General features: G+C 53.9%; 1 protein-coding gene across 4 annotated transcripts in view; it reads left to right on the top strand.

The window, feature by feature from the left end:
* Positions 1-13,901, top strand: part of ABR (ABR activator of RhoGEF and GTPase) — a 167,534-nt gene that overhangs the window by 77,209 nt on the left and 76,424 nt on the right. Inside the window, exon 1 of one of the 4 annotated variants that reach the window (XM_087825989.1) lies at positions 13,081-13,461. The exons of the other annotated variants lie outside the window; for them this stretch is intronic. Coding sequence (XP_087682115.1) covers positions 13,327-13,461 — 135 coding nt within the window. The 5' untranslated portion in view covers positions 13,081-13,326. Of the gene's footprint in view, positions 1-13,080; positions 13,462-13,901 lie in introns of those variants that run through there. 4 annotated transcript variants of the gene reach the window in all.

The following is a 13,901-nucleotide window of genomic DNA, read 5'->3' as shown; positions in this document are numbered from 1 at the left end:
ATAACCACCTTGCTAGAGTGCTTGCCCATCGACTTTCAGATTCCCTGGTGAAAGGTACTGTAGGCACTTTCACTCTCCAGTGAAACAGGCGACAGGCGTAAGGGGAGGTGCCCCTGCCTGGAGCTCGGAGGCCTCGGGGCAGTGACTGACTTCAGTTTGTAGTTGCGCATTTTGCTTGGAGGCTCACGAGGGAATAACTTGGCTTGAGGACTTCGAAAACCAGAGATGCTACAGTGACAACCGATTAAAGTGCTTGGGAACTGGAAGGTTGAGGTCAACACCATTGGCTAGAAGTCATGCAAGATAGGGGTAGGGAGCCTTTCTCCAGCCTGGGGAGCCTAGTGACATTCCAGCCCTGCGCCCCTCCTGAGTTGCATTTTTGCCCTTTCGGCTGTGTCGCTGTCCCCATCTAGTGGGCTCGGCGAGTATTGCTGTTTACATTGAGGCGCTGGGGTGAGCTGACCACCTCTTCTTGAGTACTTGGGGAGCAGTTTAAGTTTAGAAAAAGAAGAAAAAGAGGAAGAGGAAGAGGGAAGGGAGACGAGAGAAGAAGAAAGCAAGCCAAGGCTTCTGCTACTTGGCTCTGCTCATTTGTCCAGGCAGGTCCCCTCCCTGCCAGGCTTCCTGTTGGGGCCTTGGGAACCGAGGGGACTTTTAGACCAAATCAGACGATTGTTCTAGCCTCTGGCACTTGGGCATTGCACACCCAAATATGCAGCCCCTGTGTGCTTAGAAGCCCAAAGTTTGGTCTACGTGTTAGGATTTTCGAGAGAAACAGAACCAATAGAATTCGTGGGGTGGGGGTGGGGGATTATTATAAGGAATTGGCCTACTCAGTTAGGGAGGCTGAGAAATCCTAAGATCTGCAGTCAGCAAACTAGAGACCCAGGAAAGCTGATGTATATAGTTCGAGCCTGAGTCTGGAACCAGCAGAGCCAATGGCCTTTCCGACTAGAAAGCCAGGAGGCTTGAGACCCAAGAAGAGCCCATGTTTCAGTCTGAGCCTGAAGGCTGAGACAGACCCGTGTCCCAGCTCAACAGTCAGGCAAGAGTAGTTCCCTCTTACCCAGCAGCCTTTTTACTCTACTCAAGTCCCCACATTAGGAAGGGAAATGTGCTTGACTCAGTCAACTGAGTCAAAAGTGCATCTCATCCAGAAACACCCTCACAGACACACCCTGAGTAATTTTGTTCAAATGTCTGAGCACCCATGGCACAGTGAGGTTGACACATAAAATGAAGCATCATAGTCTTACTCTCCCAACAGCCCTGAGAATGGAAGGAACATGAGCTTTGGCTAGATGCCCGCCTGCTCTCTAGCTGTGAGACACTGGAGGAGTGTCATAACCCCTCTGAGCCTCAGTCCCTTGGTCTCTAAATAGGACTAACTACCTGAGAGGGTAGACTGGGATAGCGCAGGTAAGGCCTGCAGCATTGAGCCTGGCTCACTGTGGGTGCTCAGTCCTTGGTGACTGGGACCCACAAGACTTCTCACCAGCTTTTAGAGGAGTGGGGAGCTGGGAACTTTGCAAGGACCCAGTCTGATGAATGGTTGCTTGACAAGACTGAATAGGCTTTAGCAACCTCCTTTCTGGGGTTGGATCAGTCCTGTCCAGTGTGGACGCCCAAATGAAGCCAAGTCTCTGTGGCGTTGGCAGGACACGCACCCTTCCGCACAGCATCCCCCACTCCCCAAGGTATCAGTGTGACACCTGATGTCCTGCCCTGCAGATACCTCACTGTCCCCAAGCCCAAGGCTGAGCAGAGCTCCCTGGCAGGGGCAGGGCCACAGACCACTGATGGGTCAATTCAACTGAGAGTGCCTGGTTTCGCCCTGGGAAGGAGGGATGGACTCTTCATCTCAGCTGACAACTGGGGGCACTCATCCCTCTGCCAGGACAAGGTCTTACAGAAAAGCGTGCTCCCCACAAGCTATGGACTCCTTTGTTTACCCTCTTGGGGGGTGCAGTAAAAAGGGGCCACAAGGGAGAGAGAAAAGCTGGGTGCTGTCTCAGCACTGCCGCTTTCTAGCTGTGTGATCTCAGGATGTCAGTTACCCTCTCTGGGCTCCAGTTTTGCTCATATCTAAAGTGAAGGTACTGAGAACGCCCTCCTTCCTCACCTCACACAGCTGTTGTGAGGCTTCCGTGAGATGGTGTTAGGCAGAGCGCTTTGTAAGTTGTCGGGTCTATATACATTTTAGCTAGGATGCTCAATGTCACACTCATTCTGCAGTTCCCTTATTACCCACAGCAGGTCAAAGGGTGTCTAACAAAAGGCTGAACTGGAGGGTTCAGACTCCAGCTTGCAGGAGAATCCAAAGGGAAGGGGGGGAGAGTTGAAATGATCACCATTGTGGGCCTCCTCTCTCTCCCCCTCCCTTCCCTCCCCTCCCCCCCCTCATCATCACAGATACTTAGGTTTTCAATGAGCCTCTTATATGGGTTGCCTCATTTAAGGCCAACCACAACCCTCTAAGGTAGGGGCAGTGATCATCATTTGACAGTTGAGGAAACTGAGGCACAGAGAAAAAGTGACTTAATTTGCCCAAGACAAACCAGTGGGGCCAGAGATTTAAACTCGGGTCTTTCTGACGCTGGAGTCTGTGTGGTGCTGCCAAGTCCGCTCAAACACCACCTCCCTTGTGAAGCTTTTACGACCCATCGCTTAGCCCGTCACTGCCTGGGAAATACACAGTTACTGCCCCGATCGTCTCCATGGCCCTCGACAGCAGGTCTGAGGCGGGCACCTAGGGGTGCTCACCTGGTGTTTGTGGAATCACTGGGATGGCCAGGGAGGAGGGGGTGGGGCAGATCCAGTCTCTGGATGAAGCCAGAGCCAATCTCTGCCTTCTCTTTCCTTCCTCAGTCCCTCTAAGACTTGGGGTTTGAGATCTGAGGTTGCAAAACAAGAAGTTTGCTACTAGGTGAGTGGAGAGTGAGAGCATCTTGATTGTGTCCCAGGCTGCTCCTATAGGACTGCGTTCGAGGCCTGGGTTCGTGGGTTAGCAGCTCCTGTGGTCGTTATGCCTCTCGGAGTTTCCAGCTGCCGGCGGAATCAGAGCCATAGTGCCCTCAGGTTGCCGGTCCCTTGTCTTAGCAGCCTTGCTTCTCCCGTCTCTCCTTTTCAGATCTTTGATCTTCTTTGTAAAGAGGAGACTAACTGGCTTCTCCTACGTGCCAGGTGCTACACTGGGAGCCCACGGGCCTCATTGCCACTTAACTCCTCCAACCACTGGGGGAGCCCCCCATTCTGTGGATGAAGAAATTAAGGCTCAGGGGGGTTTCTTTAGCTTGCCTGAGTTGAGAAGGAGGGAGGGAGGGAGACATAGTGCCCTGGTGGTGATCCTCAGCTCCCTCCGAAGCTGGCTCTCCCTGTCGTCTCTGGCCCTCCCTGCTCTCACACCTGGCTCCGAGCTGGTCTTCCCTGATGAACCAACCACGCCTGGCTCACCTGGAGCATCCCTCCCGGCCTGTCTGGGGTCTCCTCCCCACCAGTGTGCCGGGATTACAGTCATTCATTATTTCACATCTGCCAGTCAGGCTGCTTCCAAAGTAACATTTCTTCAGGGAAGGTCTGCTGGTCTCCTACAGGCCCAGGCACTGTGGATATGAAGGTGCACCCAGCAAAACCCATTCCCTACCCTTGAGCCCTGGAGTCTTTGGGGGGGGCAACAGGGAGGCTGACTGACCCACGTAGTCACACCAACAGGTGTTAAATTGCCCCTGAAACAAGTGCTGTGAAAGCCCCGGAGAAGGTCTTCGCATTAAGGTGTTGGCCACACACAAGTGAGCCACCCGGCGGCAGAGGCTGGGTGGCCTTTGGGCTTTGTGCTCTGCCAGGGCAGAGAACATCCCGTCCGCAGGCTGGCTCCTATCCCAGGGACTGTTCTCCGTCATCGGCACCTAGTTTCTCCACCAGTGGGTGCTAGCGCTTTCTTTTGCATGGGTGATGCTCCTGGCGATTTTGCACTGGTTGCTTCTATATGGAGGGCCGCACACCCCCCTCACCCTCCTGCCTGATGGCAGAAAGAAGAAGAGAAAGAATAGAAACCCTTTCATAGCACTTACTAAATGCTGGGCGCTGTTACAGCGCTTTAGAAATCCTGACTCATTAGGTCCTCACCACAGCCTTGTGAGGTGGGCGCCATCAGGGGCCCATTTTACACATGTGGAGCAAAGAGGTCACATAACCCTCCTAAGGTCCCACAGCTGGTTAGAGGTGCAAGTACTTGTCACCACTGCTCTCTGCGATTCTCCAGGACAGGAGCCTTAGCACCCTTGTTTTACCTGCCTCTGGCTATATGACTTTGGGCAGCCTGTAGAGTCTCAGTCCTGCGCCTGCAAATGAGCATAAATGCCTCCTATCTAGAAAGGCTGCTGCCACAACCAAGTGGTGTAAGGGCCGTGAAAAATGATTAGTGTTGTGCCACGCAGAAGACCTACTCCCTAGGTAATGGCTGAGTTTGAATCTCTCCCGGGATGTGAAAACCTAGCTGTTCAGGAGCCCCTGGCTCTGGCTGCTCTTGGACTTTCCTGTCCCTGCAGTAGTCCTAGCAGACATGGCTCTGCTCCCAGGGGCATTCCTGCCGGCAAAGGTCCCCCCTCTAGAGAGTGCCACCATGGGGGATTCAGGCGAAAGAGAGAAGCACAAAGACCCAGTTGCTTGGAAAGAAGTTAGAGTTACTTTGAGCCATTTCCCACTTGGCCATAATCCGCCCTCCCTTCCCTCTGGCCCCTCCGTGAGGGTGTTCCCCTTAGGCCTGCCTTGCTGGACACCCGCTTCCCACCAGGTGTGTGAGCTGAGGAAGGAGGGAAATGCTGGCCCACTGTGTTTGGCACTGGTAAATGCTCACCCCCCTTCCTCCTCAGAGCCTGGAGTCTGCTTCTGCAGTGTGTTTAGAGCAGAGTCTGTGCTCTGGAAATAGCCAGGTAATTCTTGGGTGTGGGAGCTTGTCCTGTGCATTGTAGGGTGTTTAACAGCTTCTCTGGCCTCAGTCCTCTAGATGCCAGTAGCAAACCCCAGTTGTGATGACCAAAAATGTCTCCAGACATTGCCAAATGTCTCCTTGGGAACAAAATCACCCCTGGTTGAGAACCACTGGCCTAGAAGGAGGTTCGAAACGTGAGGATCTAGAACGGTAGTCCTGGGAGGGAGAGGTCCTTCAGGGAACATTGGGCATTTACTAAGTGGGAAAAGGTAGGTGAGCAGAAAAGAATTAGTGAGTGGCAGTGACCCCAGGAGGCTCACGGGGCAAGGTGAGGGGTCTCCCGGGGGCGGTAAGTCAGGGCATTCGGGTTGCCTAGATGGTCTCTCTGAAACCAGTTTCTACTGACCTAGGATCCTAGGGCTAAGGGGAAGCAGATAATCACAGGGTCCTAGCAGGGTTACGTGCTAGGGAGGGTGTCTGGGCAGGAATGGGAGGGGACTGCTCACTCTAGCCCTTTTATACTCATTGCATTTGAAGGTTGTGAAAGTATTACCCAATTAAAATTAAAGAAAATTATCTCGTGTTTTCCTGGGAGGCAGGATGAAAATAGAGTTACCGTGAGGTAAGATTTGAGTAACTATTTCAAGTGCTAGAATTGACTATCAGTGGGACAGGTAATCCACTTCCAGGCCTTGGAAAGATTCAGGCAGAGGTTGGTGACTGAAGGTAGAGAGGATATCCTCTCTTTGGTAGGACTGTGTGACTTTGGGTTCCCTTTAGCCCTAGGAGCTCACATCATATGACCCATTTGAACCACCACCTAACCTGAACCCTCGATTTATCTTCTTGGGAGACCTTTGCCTCACCCTGTAAGCCTCCTGGGGTCATTTCCACTCACTAACTATTTTCTGAGCACCTCCTGTTTACAAGATATGGTTCTGGATGCTGTGGGGAATTGGCATGTGGCCCTTTACCCCCTTGTGTACACACACACACACACACACACACACACACACAGTGAGAGAGACACAATCCCTCTGTTTCAAGGCCATCTGTGCAACAACCTTGAGAGAAGCACAGGGCCCAAGGGGAGAGTCATGTGACCTCAAGTTGGGGAATCAGGGAGGGGAGCATGTAGGAGGCAGCCTCAGAGAGTAGGTAGTGTCCTGCCTAGGTGCTGGTCAGGAAGGGCATTCTAGATGAAGGCGTAAGTTCTGAAATGTGGGAGAACCTCAGGAGGTTTAAGGAAAGGAGGATGGCCTGGCATGGCGGGGGACTGGGCTCACTGGAAGAGGTGGGAGGTGTAGCTGGGAGTAGGCTAGGGCTCCCCCTTCTGTGCTCCCCACAACCCCCCACCACTGCCTAAGAAGAGACTAGCTGGTGCCTACTGAGGGCATGACTCATGTCAGGCACTGCCCTATGTGGACTAGTCCTCACTGCAACCCTGGAGTTGGTGCTATAATTATCCTGTTTTTTACAGACGAGGGAACTGAGGCCCACGGAGTTTGAATGGCTTGCCTAGGGTCACACAACTGGCAAGAGACAGAGAGAGGATTCAAATCTAGAATCGAAGGCAGTGTTTTGGTTTCGTTTTTGTTTATTTGTTTTACTATATAAACAGTGTCATGTACTGGCTTATACCCAACATTTGCTTTGTGTAATTGAACTCTGCTTAGGATTTTTGGAATGACTTCTACTACCACCGAGAAAGAGAAAGCAGAGGGAGGAGCACGGTTGTCAGGAAGCGGATGAACTTGATGCCATCGGCAGCCACAGCCCACGCCGCCTGCCCCTGGTACTGGCCCCTTGAGGCCAGTTCTCGTTGGCACAGGGTATACCGAGCTCTAGAAAATCTAGAGGCAGGGCTTGAGCTTCTGCTAAGAAAGCTGCCTGGCAAAGAGGAGGGAGGGAGAAGGGGCTTCAAGCCCAGAACAAGCTCAGGGGTGAGACTGTGCCTGGTCCTTCCGGGGGGACAGTAAGCCGCCGAGGTTGTCGTCAGCAGCTGGATCAGTTGAGTCATCAGCAAGAGCCCCACTGCCCTTGTTTGGGCTGACTTGGCTCGCCGCTGGGCGCAGGGTGAGCAATGCTTTAGAAAGAGTAGCCTGATGTCAGCGGTTGAAGCGTACTGAAGCAGAGTCATGCCATTCCTTGCTTAAAACCCTTCAGTGCCTTCCCTGTGTCCTGTGGTGATGTTGTCAGCGCCCTGCCTGACCTGACCGCTTGAGCCCTGCCCGCCTCTTCGGCCTCATTACCAACCCCCCACGTAGAATGTGAGTGCAGCAGATTGTGTTCGTTTTGTAACAAAACATTTGCTCGTTGCACATTCTAGTGCCTAGAACTGCGCCTGGCACACAGTGGATGCTCCATAAATATTGGTTGAATGAATGAATGAATGAATGAATGAACACTAGCCACCCAGAAGGAACTCATTCGTTTTGCCTCACACAGCCCTGTCTGCCCCCCAACTCCCACTGGCTTCATCAACCCCTGTTCATTTTTAAGTATGAGTTTTAATGTCACCTCCTCTGGAGAGCCTTCCATGACTTCCCCTTTGCCCCATCAGTTGCACCTGTGTTGTGCCCCCAGAGCTCACCCTACTTTCCCAATCATAGCTCTTACCCCACTTCTTTTTTTAACTTCTTTATTTTCCCTGATTACATCACTGAAAAGTCTAACTTTACACAGCTACGTAATATAGAAAGTGAAAGTCTCAAGTTCCATCCTACAGAACTTCTATTAAGAACTGGCTGTATGTTTTAATGTGCCTCCTTATTTTTCCATGTGACATCTATCTATATATACATATAGTTAGGTATGTACATGTATGTGTATATATGAAGATTGTATTTCATACTATTGGTACTGTTATGCAGTTTATTCTTATTTTACTTAATAAGTAGGCATCTTGCATATCAGTAATTAAAGATCTACCTCAATTTTCTTTATGATTATATTTCATTTTACGAATGTAACTCACTTAACCAACCCCCTCTGATAGACATTTGGGCTGTTTCCAGCCTTTCACAGGTATAAACACAAACACAGTGAACATCTTTGTACATAGATCTCTGTGGCTTTGTAGAAATGTTTTTGTAGAAAAATCCCTTAAAGCGGAGTTGCTGAGTCAGAGGGTGTGAACATTTAAAATCACAATAGATATTTCCATGTATTCTTTCGGAAAGGGCTGTAGCTCAGTGCCGCAGTTCTGAGATCGTGTGCCACCCCTGGCACTGCCTTGGCTCACAGTGTCAGTCTGCCCCTGAGACCCTCAGCTCCATGGAAGTAGACGAGTGTCCTGTTTGTGGCTGTGTCCTGAAGGCTAGCACAATGCCTGGCACACAGTAGGCAGTTAATAAATGCTTGTTGACTGAGTGGGTAAGGAAATGAGGGCATGGACCATGAGTGAGAGAGGCCGTGGGGTTGAGGAGAGTAAACTGTTGGTGACTTTGAGAGTGTGGGCTTGGCGAGTGTCAGATATCTTAGTGGGCTCCCCTTGTCCGCGCGAGAGTCCACGCCCCTCACTCTCCAAGGTGTGGTTCTAGCCACTTTTCCAAGCACATCACCTGCCCCTTTTCTCTTCTGTCCTCTAGCTGGGCTTCCTGGGGTTCCTTACAAAATGTTTTCCTCTCCCACCTTCCTCCCTTTGCCTGGAAACCCTCCCCCTTTTCCAGATGCTGCTCAGAAGCCTTTCTCCTATGAAGCTTTTCCTCGCAGGCAGGGTTGGCACCTTTGACCTGTGTCCCCACTGTGTTGATCAATGAGAACACTGCCTTGTTTGTTCCTGTGTCCTTCACCCCCTAAGGCTGAGAGCACTCTAATGGCAAGGGTAGTGTCTTCTAGATTTGAGTGTTTGTAATGCCAGGCCTTCTCCCTGGGTATGCATGCATGAATGAATGAATGAATGAATGAATGAATGAGTGAGTGAACAGATAGATGGACAGGCAAGAGCAGGGGTCAAAATGGAATATTATTGTGATTGCGTAGGTGTGAGATGCTGCAAACCTTGGTTGGGGTGGTGGCTTTGGGAAAGGAAAAGAAGGAAGGCCCTGGCCGGTGTAGCTCAGTTGGTTGGGTGGCCTATGCACCGAAAGGTTGTCTGTTTGATTCCCGGTCAGGGCACATGCCCTGGTTGCCAGCTTGCTCCCCAGTAGGGGGCGTGCAAGAGGCAGCCCATCCATGTTTTGCTCTCATATTGATGTTTCTCTCTCCCCCTCTCCCTTCCTCTCTCTATAAAAATTGATTTGAAAAAATATTTTTAAGAAAAGAAAGGAAGGAAGAACCAAAGGGACTGGGTAAAAGGGATGTGGGGCCTGAGGGAAGAAAGAGTCACAAGATGGTGGCCCTGCCAACAGAAGTGGAGAAGCTGGAAGGGGAAGCTGGTTTAGGGAGGGGGAAGGGTCAGCTGCTCTGGATGTGTGGAGTTGAGGAGCATGGATGTGACTTCCAAGTGAGGAGATCCAGCTGACAGCACACATGGTACATTTGGAGCTGAGCAAGATGCTGGGGGTGCAGATGGTAAAGGGCTACCACTGGCCTAGAAATGACAAGGGATGAGTTCTCTAAGGGCAGAGTAGAGGACTGAATGAAGCCTGGGTCCTGAGTGGGTGACTCCACATTTATAGGAGGCAGGAGGAAGAAGGGCCAACCTAAACCCAAGTTTAGAGGCTGAGGAGTAGAGAAGGAGGCCCCTGGTTTTGGAAAAGGCAATGTAGGGGCCTCTGGAGCGGGCTGCTTCTCTGGAGAGGGTCAGAAGCCAGGCTGAAGTGAAGTAGGGGGAGTGTGGTGGAGCAGGGAGGAAGCTCAGGTCCAGGGCTGGCTCAGGGACTTTGTAGGGGAAAGGGAGGGAGCATCACTGGGACTTGTGAGTCACTTCCCCTCCAGGGGGAGGACTGTGGGCCGCTGAGTGGAGTCTGTGTGCCCGGTGGAGCTGGAAGGGCATTCTAGTTACTCACTGGAATTTCCAGCCGACTGGGATGGGGTGGAGTAGAGATGCCATGGATATTTGGAGAACAGCTTCTGAGAGGTTTCAGGGTTTGATGGAGAAGTGGGTCTCAATCTCACCATGCTGAATAGAGACATGGGGAATGCAGATGGGGATACTCTAGGAGACTTCTGAGGGTACCACATGCTCCCTTGGGCGGGGGGAGGGACACAGGAGGGCCCTTGGGCTTTGAGGCCCTTCTCCCATGCCACCTGCTTGTCTGACCATGGGCATAGCCTGTAGATGGGACTCAGAAACTGGCACAGAGCTTATGCCCTGGGGAATGCCAGGCCTGGTTGTTCCCAGGCCCTGGGAGCAGCATCATCCACTCAAACCAAATGAGGAATTGTGGCTGAAAGGGCCCTTCAGATGTGCCCTGGTTATTTATAACCCAGCTAGGGCAGGGACTGGGGAAAACCAGTCACTGAGAGAGAGGGTGGGGTATGGAGTGGGGGTATGCCTCTATGTTAGCCCTGAGGTCCCAGAGAACCTACCCCAAATCCCTTCTATTTCAGATTTGGTGACAGGCAGGAGCCTGTCAGTGGTGAGGGCAGCTTCTCTGCTCTAATAGAATGGCAAGAGCCCCACCTAGAGCTTAGAGCATCCACAGACTTTGGGGGGGGAGGTGGGATAAGAAACTATGTCCAGCCCTAGCCAGTTTTGCTCAGTGGTTAGAGCACGGGCCTGTGGATTTAAGGGTCCTGGGTTCGATTCCGGCCAAGGGCAAGTGCCTTGGCTGCAGGCTTGATCCCGGGCCCCGATAGTCAGGGCGCATGCGGGAGACCAATCCCATGTGTCTCTCTCACATCGCTGTTTCTCTATCTCTCCCTCCTTCCACTCTCTTTGAAAAGCATTGGAAAAAATACCCTCAGGTGAAGATTAAAAATAATAATAAAAAACAAACCATGTTCATTTTTATCTTTTTCCCTCCTCTCTCCTCCTCAACTCTCCACCCAGCTTGGAGCCTCAGCCAAGGGCCCTGTTTGCAGCTGAGGTGCCCCCTGAAAAAGAGAGGCGATGACACCAGGTGGACTGAGGATGGTACACAGTTGACCCTCCTTTGGAACGCGTTTCCAAAGGCGTTCCAAAGAGTTTGACTTTTTCCCCTGTAGCCACACAGTTGCCACCTGACAGGGATGTGACATGTGCATAAGGAGGCCAGTGGTAGACACAAATGAGAAATTGATGGACAGCTCAGACACTGTATCATTAAGAGCTACAGTGGCTGGTCCTGGCAACTATGTACTGGGAGAGAGAATTGTGAGCTGGAAGCATCAGGAAGATTAATCCCTGGCTGGAGATACGGTTGTGGGGCTGGTGGGAGATTGAGGGGTTGGCTTGAGTGGGGCTGGAGCTTCACAGCTCACTGCCTAGAATCTGGAGTATTCACTTGATCTACCTAGTTGGGGGCACCTAGTATACAGATTTATAAAGATAAGTGGTGGGTTGGTAGTGTGTGAAGCTGAATTTGATTCCAACGAGGAAAGGAGACAGAAGGGATATTCATGGAACCCCCGTCTCGCTCTCCCACACAACTGCCAACCTTTCCTCAAAGAAGCAACCAGCTGCAAGAAGGCAGCCCCCTTGTCTGTGGGCCTAATTCAGGGCACAGATTATGTGTTTCATTTAGATCACACCATGGTTTATTTTTCATTTTTTTAAATTACAGTTTACTTTCAATATTATTTTGTATTGGTTTCAGGTGTACAGCCTAGTGGTTAGACAATCATATACTTGACAAAGTGTTCCCCCCAATATTTCCAGTACCCACCTGGCACCAGGAATAGTTATCGCAATATTATTGACTGCACCGTGGTTTTTTATAAATGCAATTCATCTGTCATCATTTTAAAATCGAGAGATACCACCTAATCATGCGTCTTTCCAGCTTCCCTTAAACAATCCAAGATGGGGCAACCTTGAGCCTGCGTTGCCCCTGGCAGCCATCAGTTGGAGCTGAGGGCTGTTTCTTCAGTTCACCTGGTCCCCACCTGGCTCAGGTCACTGATTGATCCTATCTACCACACCGTGGGTGCTGGAGTTTGCAACCTTTGCCCTAGGTGTTGTGCTGTGAAAGAGTTTTTCCAGGTCCTGCCCAAACTCCTCCCCCCAAGAGTGGGTGGATATACCGTCTCTGAATCCAGGCTGGGGAACCAGCACGTGCCCTTTACCCCCTGGATGGATTCAGCTTTTGTACCTGCTGAAGCGGCCACGGGAGCAGGCTGGGGGGTGGGGGTGGGCAGCGTTGGCCATGCTCCCTGTGCTGGGGCATGTGCACCCTCTCCTGGGCTGGCTGTGTTGGACCGAGGCCCCCCTCTTGAGGGAAAAGAGCCCCAAGGAGGTGGTATGGCTAATCTCGGCAGCATCTGTGAATGGGCCATGGGGCACCTCCGACCATCCAGGTGGCCCCTGCTGCATGCAGACCCTGGCTGGCACTTGCGCTTCCGCTGTGGAGAGAGGCAGGTCAGGCCTCTGCACAAAGCCTCGTTCCCCGAACCCTGGGGGGAGCGCGAAACTGGTTTCTCACCTCCCCTCCGCAGAGGTGTCAGAGCCCGAGGCCGAGGTGAGAAGGGCACTCAGGCCTGTGGGGGCCCAAGGTGACACCGCGGCTGCCCGGGGTCCGCGAGGCCCGCGGGCAGCTGCTCCTGCGCTCCTCCCCCCGCCGGCCCTGGCGAGGGGCTGTAAATAAAGCCTGTCTCTGGGAAGCCGACCTCCCCTTGCGCCCGGCCCGTCGGCGGCCTCCTCGCCCCTCCTCCGCGCTCCGCCAGCCTCCGCCAGCGGGCTGGCCCGGCGACCGCAGAGGGAACGGCTCCACCTCGCAAGTCAAGTTGTGCATTTCCTGTGTATTAATAGCAGAGGCGAACCTCGGAGCCCAGAAAGGGCGGGATCGCCGGGCCGGCGGCGGCGGGGCGCCGGGACCGACCTCGCGAGCGGGCGGCCGAGGAGCGCGGGGCCCCGCCTGCGCCCGGCCCGCGCGCACAGCAGGAAGGGCCCGGCGGCCGCGCAGGGGCGCCTCCCGCTCCTCCCGCGCGCCTTCCTGCGCTGACAGCCTGACATCGCGGCGGCGGGGAGCTCGGCCGAGAGGCGGCCGAGGCCCGCGGGGCTGCCCCGGACCACCCGCTGCCCCTTTCTCGGGGCGGGACGCGCACGAGGCGGGCCGGCGGCCCGGGCGCTCAGGAGGGCTGGGAAGCGGCTGCAGGAAAAGGTTCATAATGGAGCCTTTCATCGGGAGCCGGTGGCCAGGTGCCAGGACTGACTCCGGGGAGGCCAGCATGCTGGTTTAGGCCTGCCCTGCGCGCTCTTCCCCTCCCCGCGCGCCTGCCTGCCTCCCGGGCGGCGGCGGCGGCGGCGGCGGCGGCGGCGGCGGCTGCTGCGCGGACCCTGCTTCCTGTTTGCCCTCCGCGGCTCGGCTGCCATGGAAGACGAGGAGGAGGCGATAGGCCTTTTGGACAAGGTCCTGGAAGACGAAGATGTGTTTCTCCTGGAGGAATGCGAGCTGGGAACCCCGACCAGCCCTGGCTCAGGGTCCCCCTTCTTGGTGGCTGTGAAGGTGGGAATGTGACACGCCCTGGATGCTTGCTGGGGGGGGGGGGGGGGGCAGGGCGAGCAGCTCGCGGCTGCAGAAGCTGCGTGCGGGCAGAAATGGCTGATGGGTGCGCGAGCCTCCCTCAGCTGGAGAGGCGCTGGCGCATGCCCGCGAGGGGGTGCGAGGGGCCCTGCGCTCCCGCAGCTGCTCCCGGGGGAGAGGTGCTGTGCCCGCCTCCTGCGCTGGACCAGTTGTCCTCAGGGGGAGTGGCCGCTGGCTTTACCCAGGCCAGCTGTGCTTGGGGCTTTGCTCTGGCGGTGATAGGAGTCACCTGGTGGGCACGGCAGTGGTGGAGCCTGCTGCCCCCGAGGGGGCTGGCTGACTTGAAACCAGGAGGCCGCAAGCCATTGTTTCCATGGCAACGGTGGGATAAGTGCACTTCGGAAGTTCAGGCCAAGGGGTCC

This window comes from Miniopterus natalensis, chromosome 17, assembly GCF_054644295.1.
Source record: "Miniopterus natalensis isolate mMinNat1 chromosome 17, mMinNat1.hap1, whole genome shotgun sequence".
Classification (NCBI taxonomy): domain Eukaryota; kingdom Metazoa; phylum Chordata; class Mammalia; order Chiroptera; family Miniopteridae; genus Miniopterus; species Miniopterus natalensis.
This window is presented reverse-complemented; position numbering and strand designations above follow the sequence as displayed.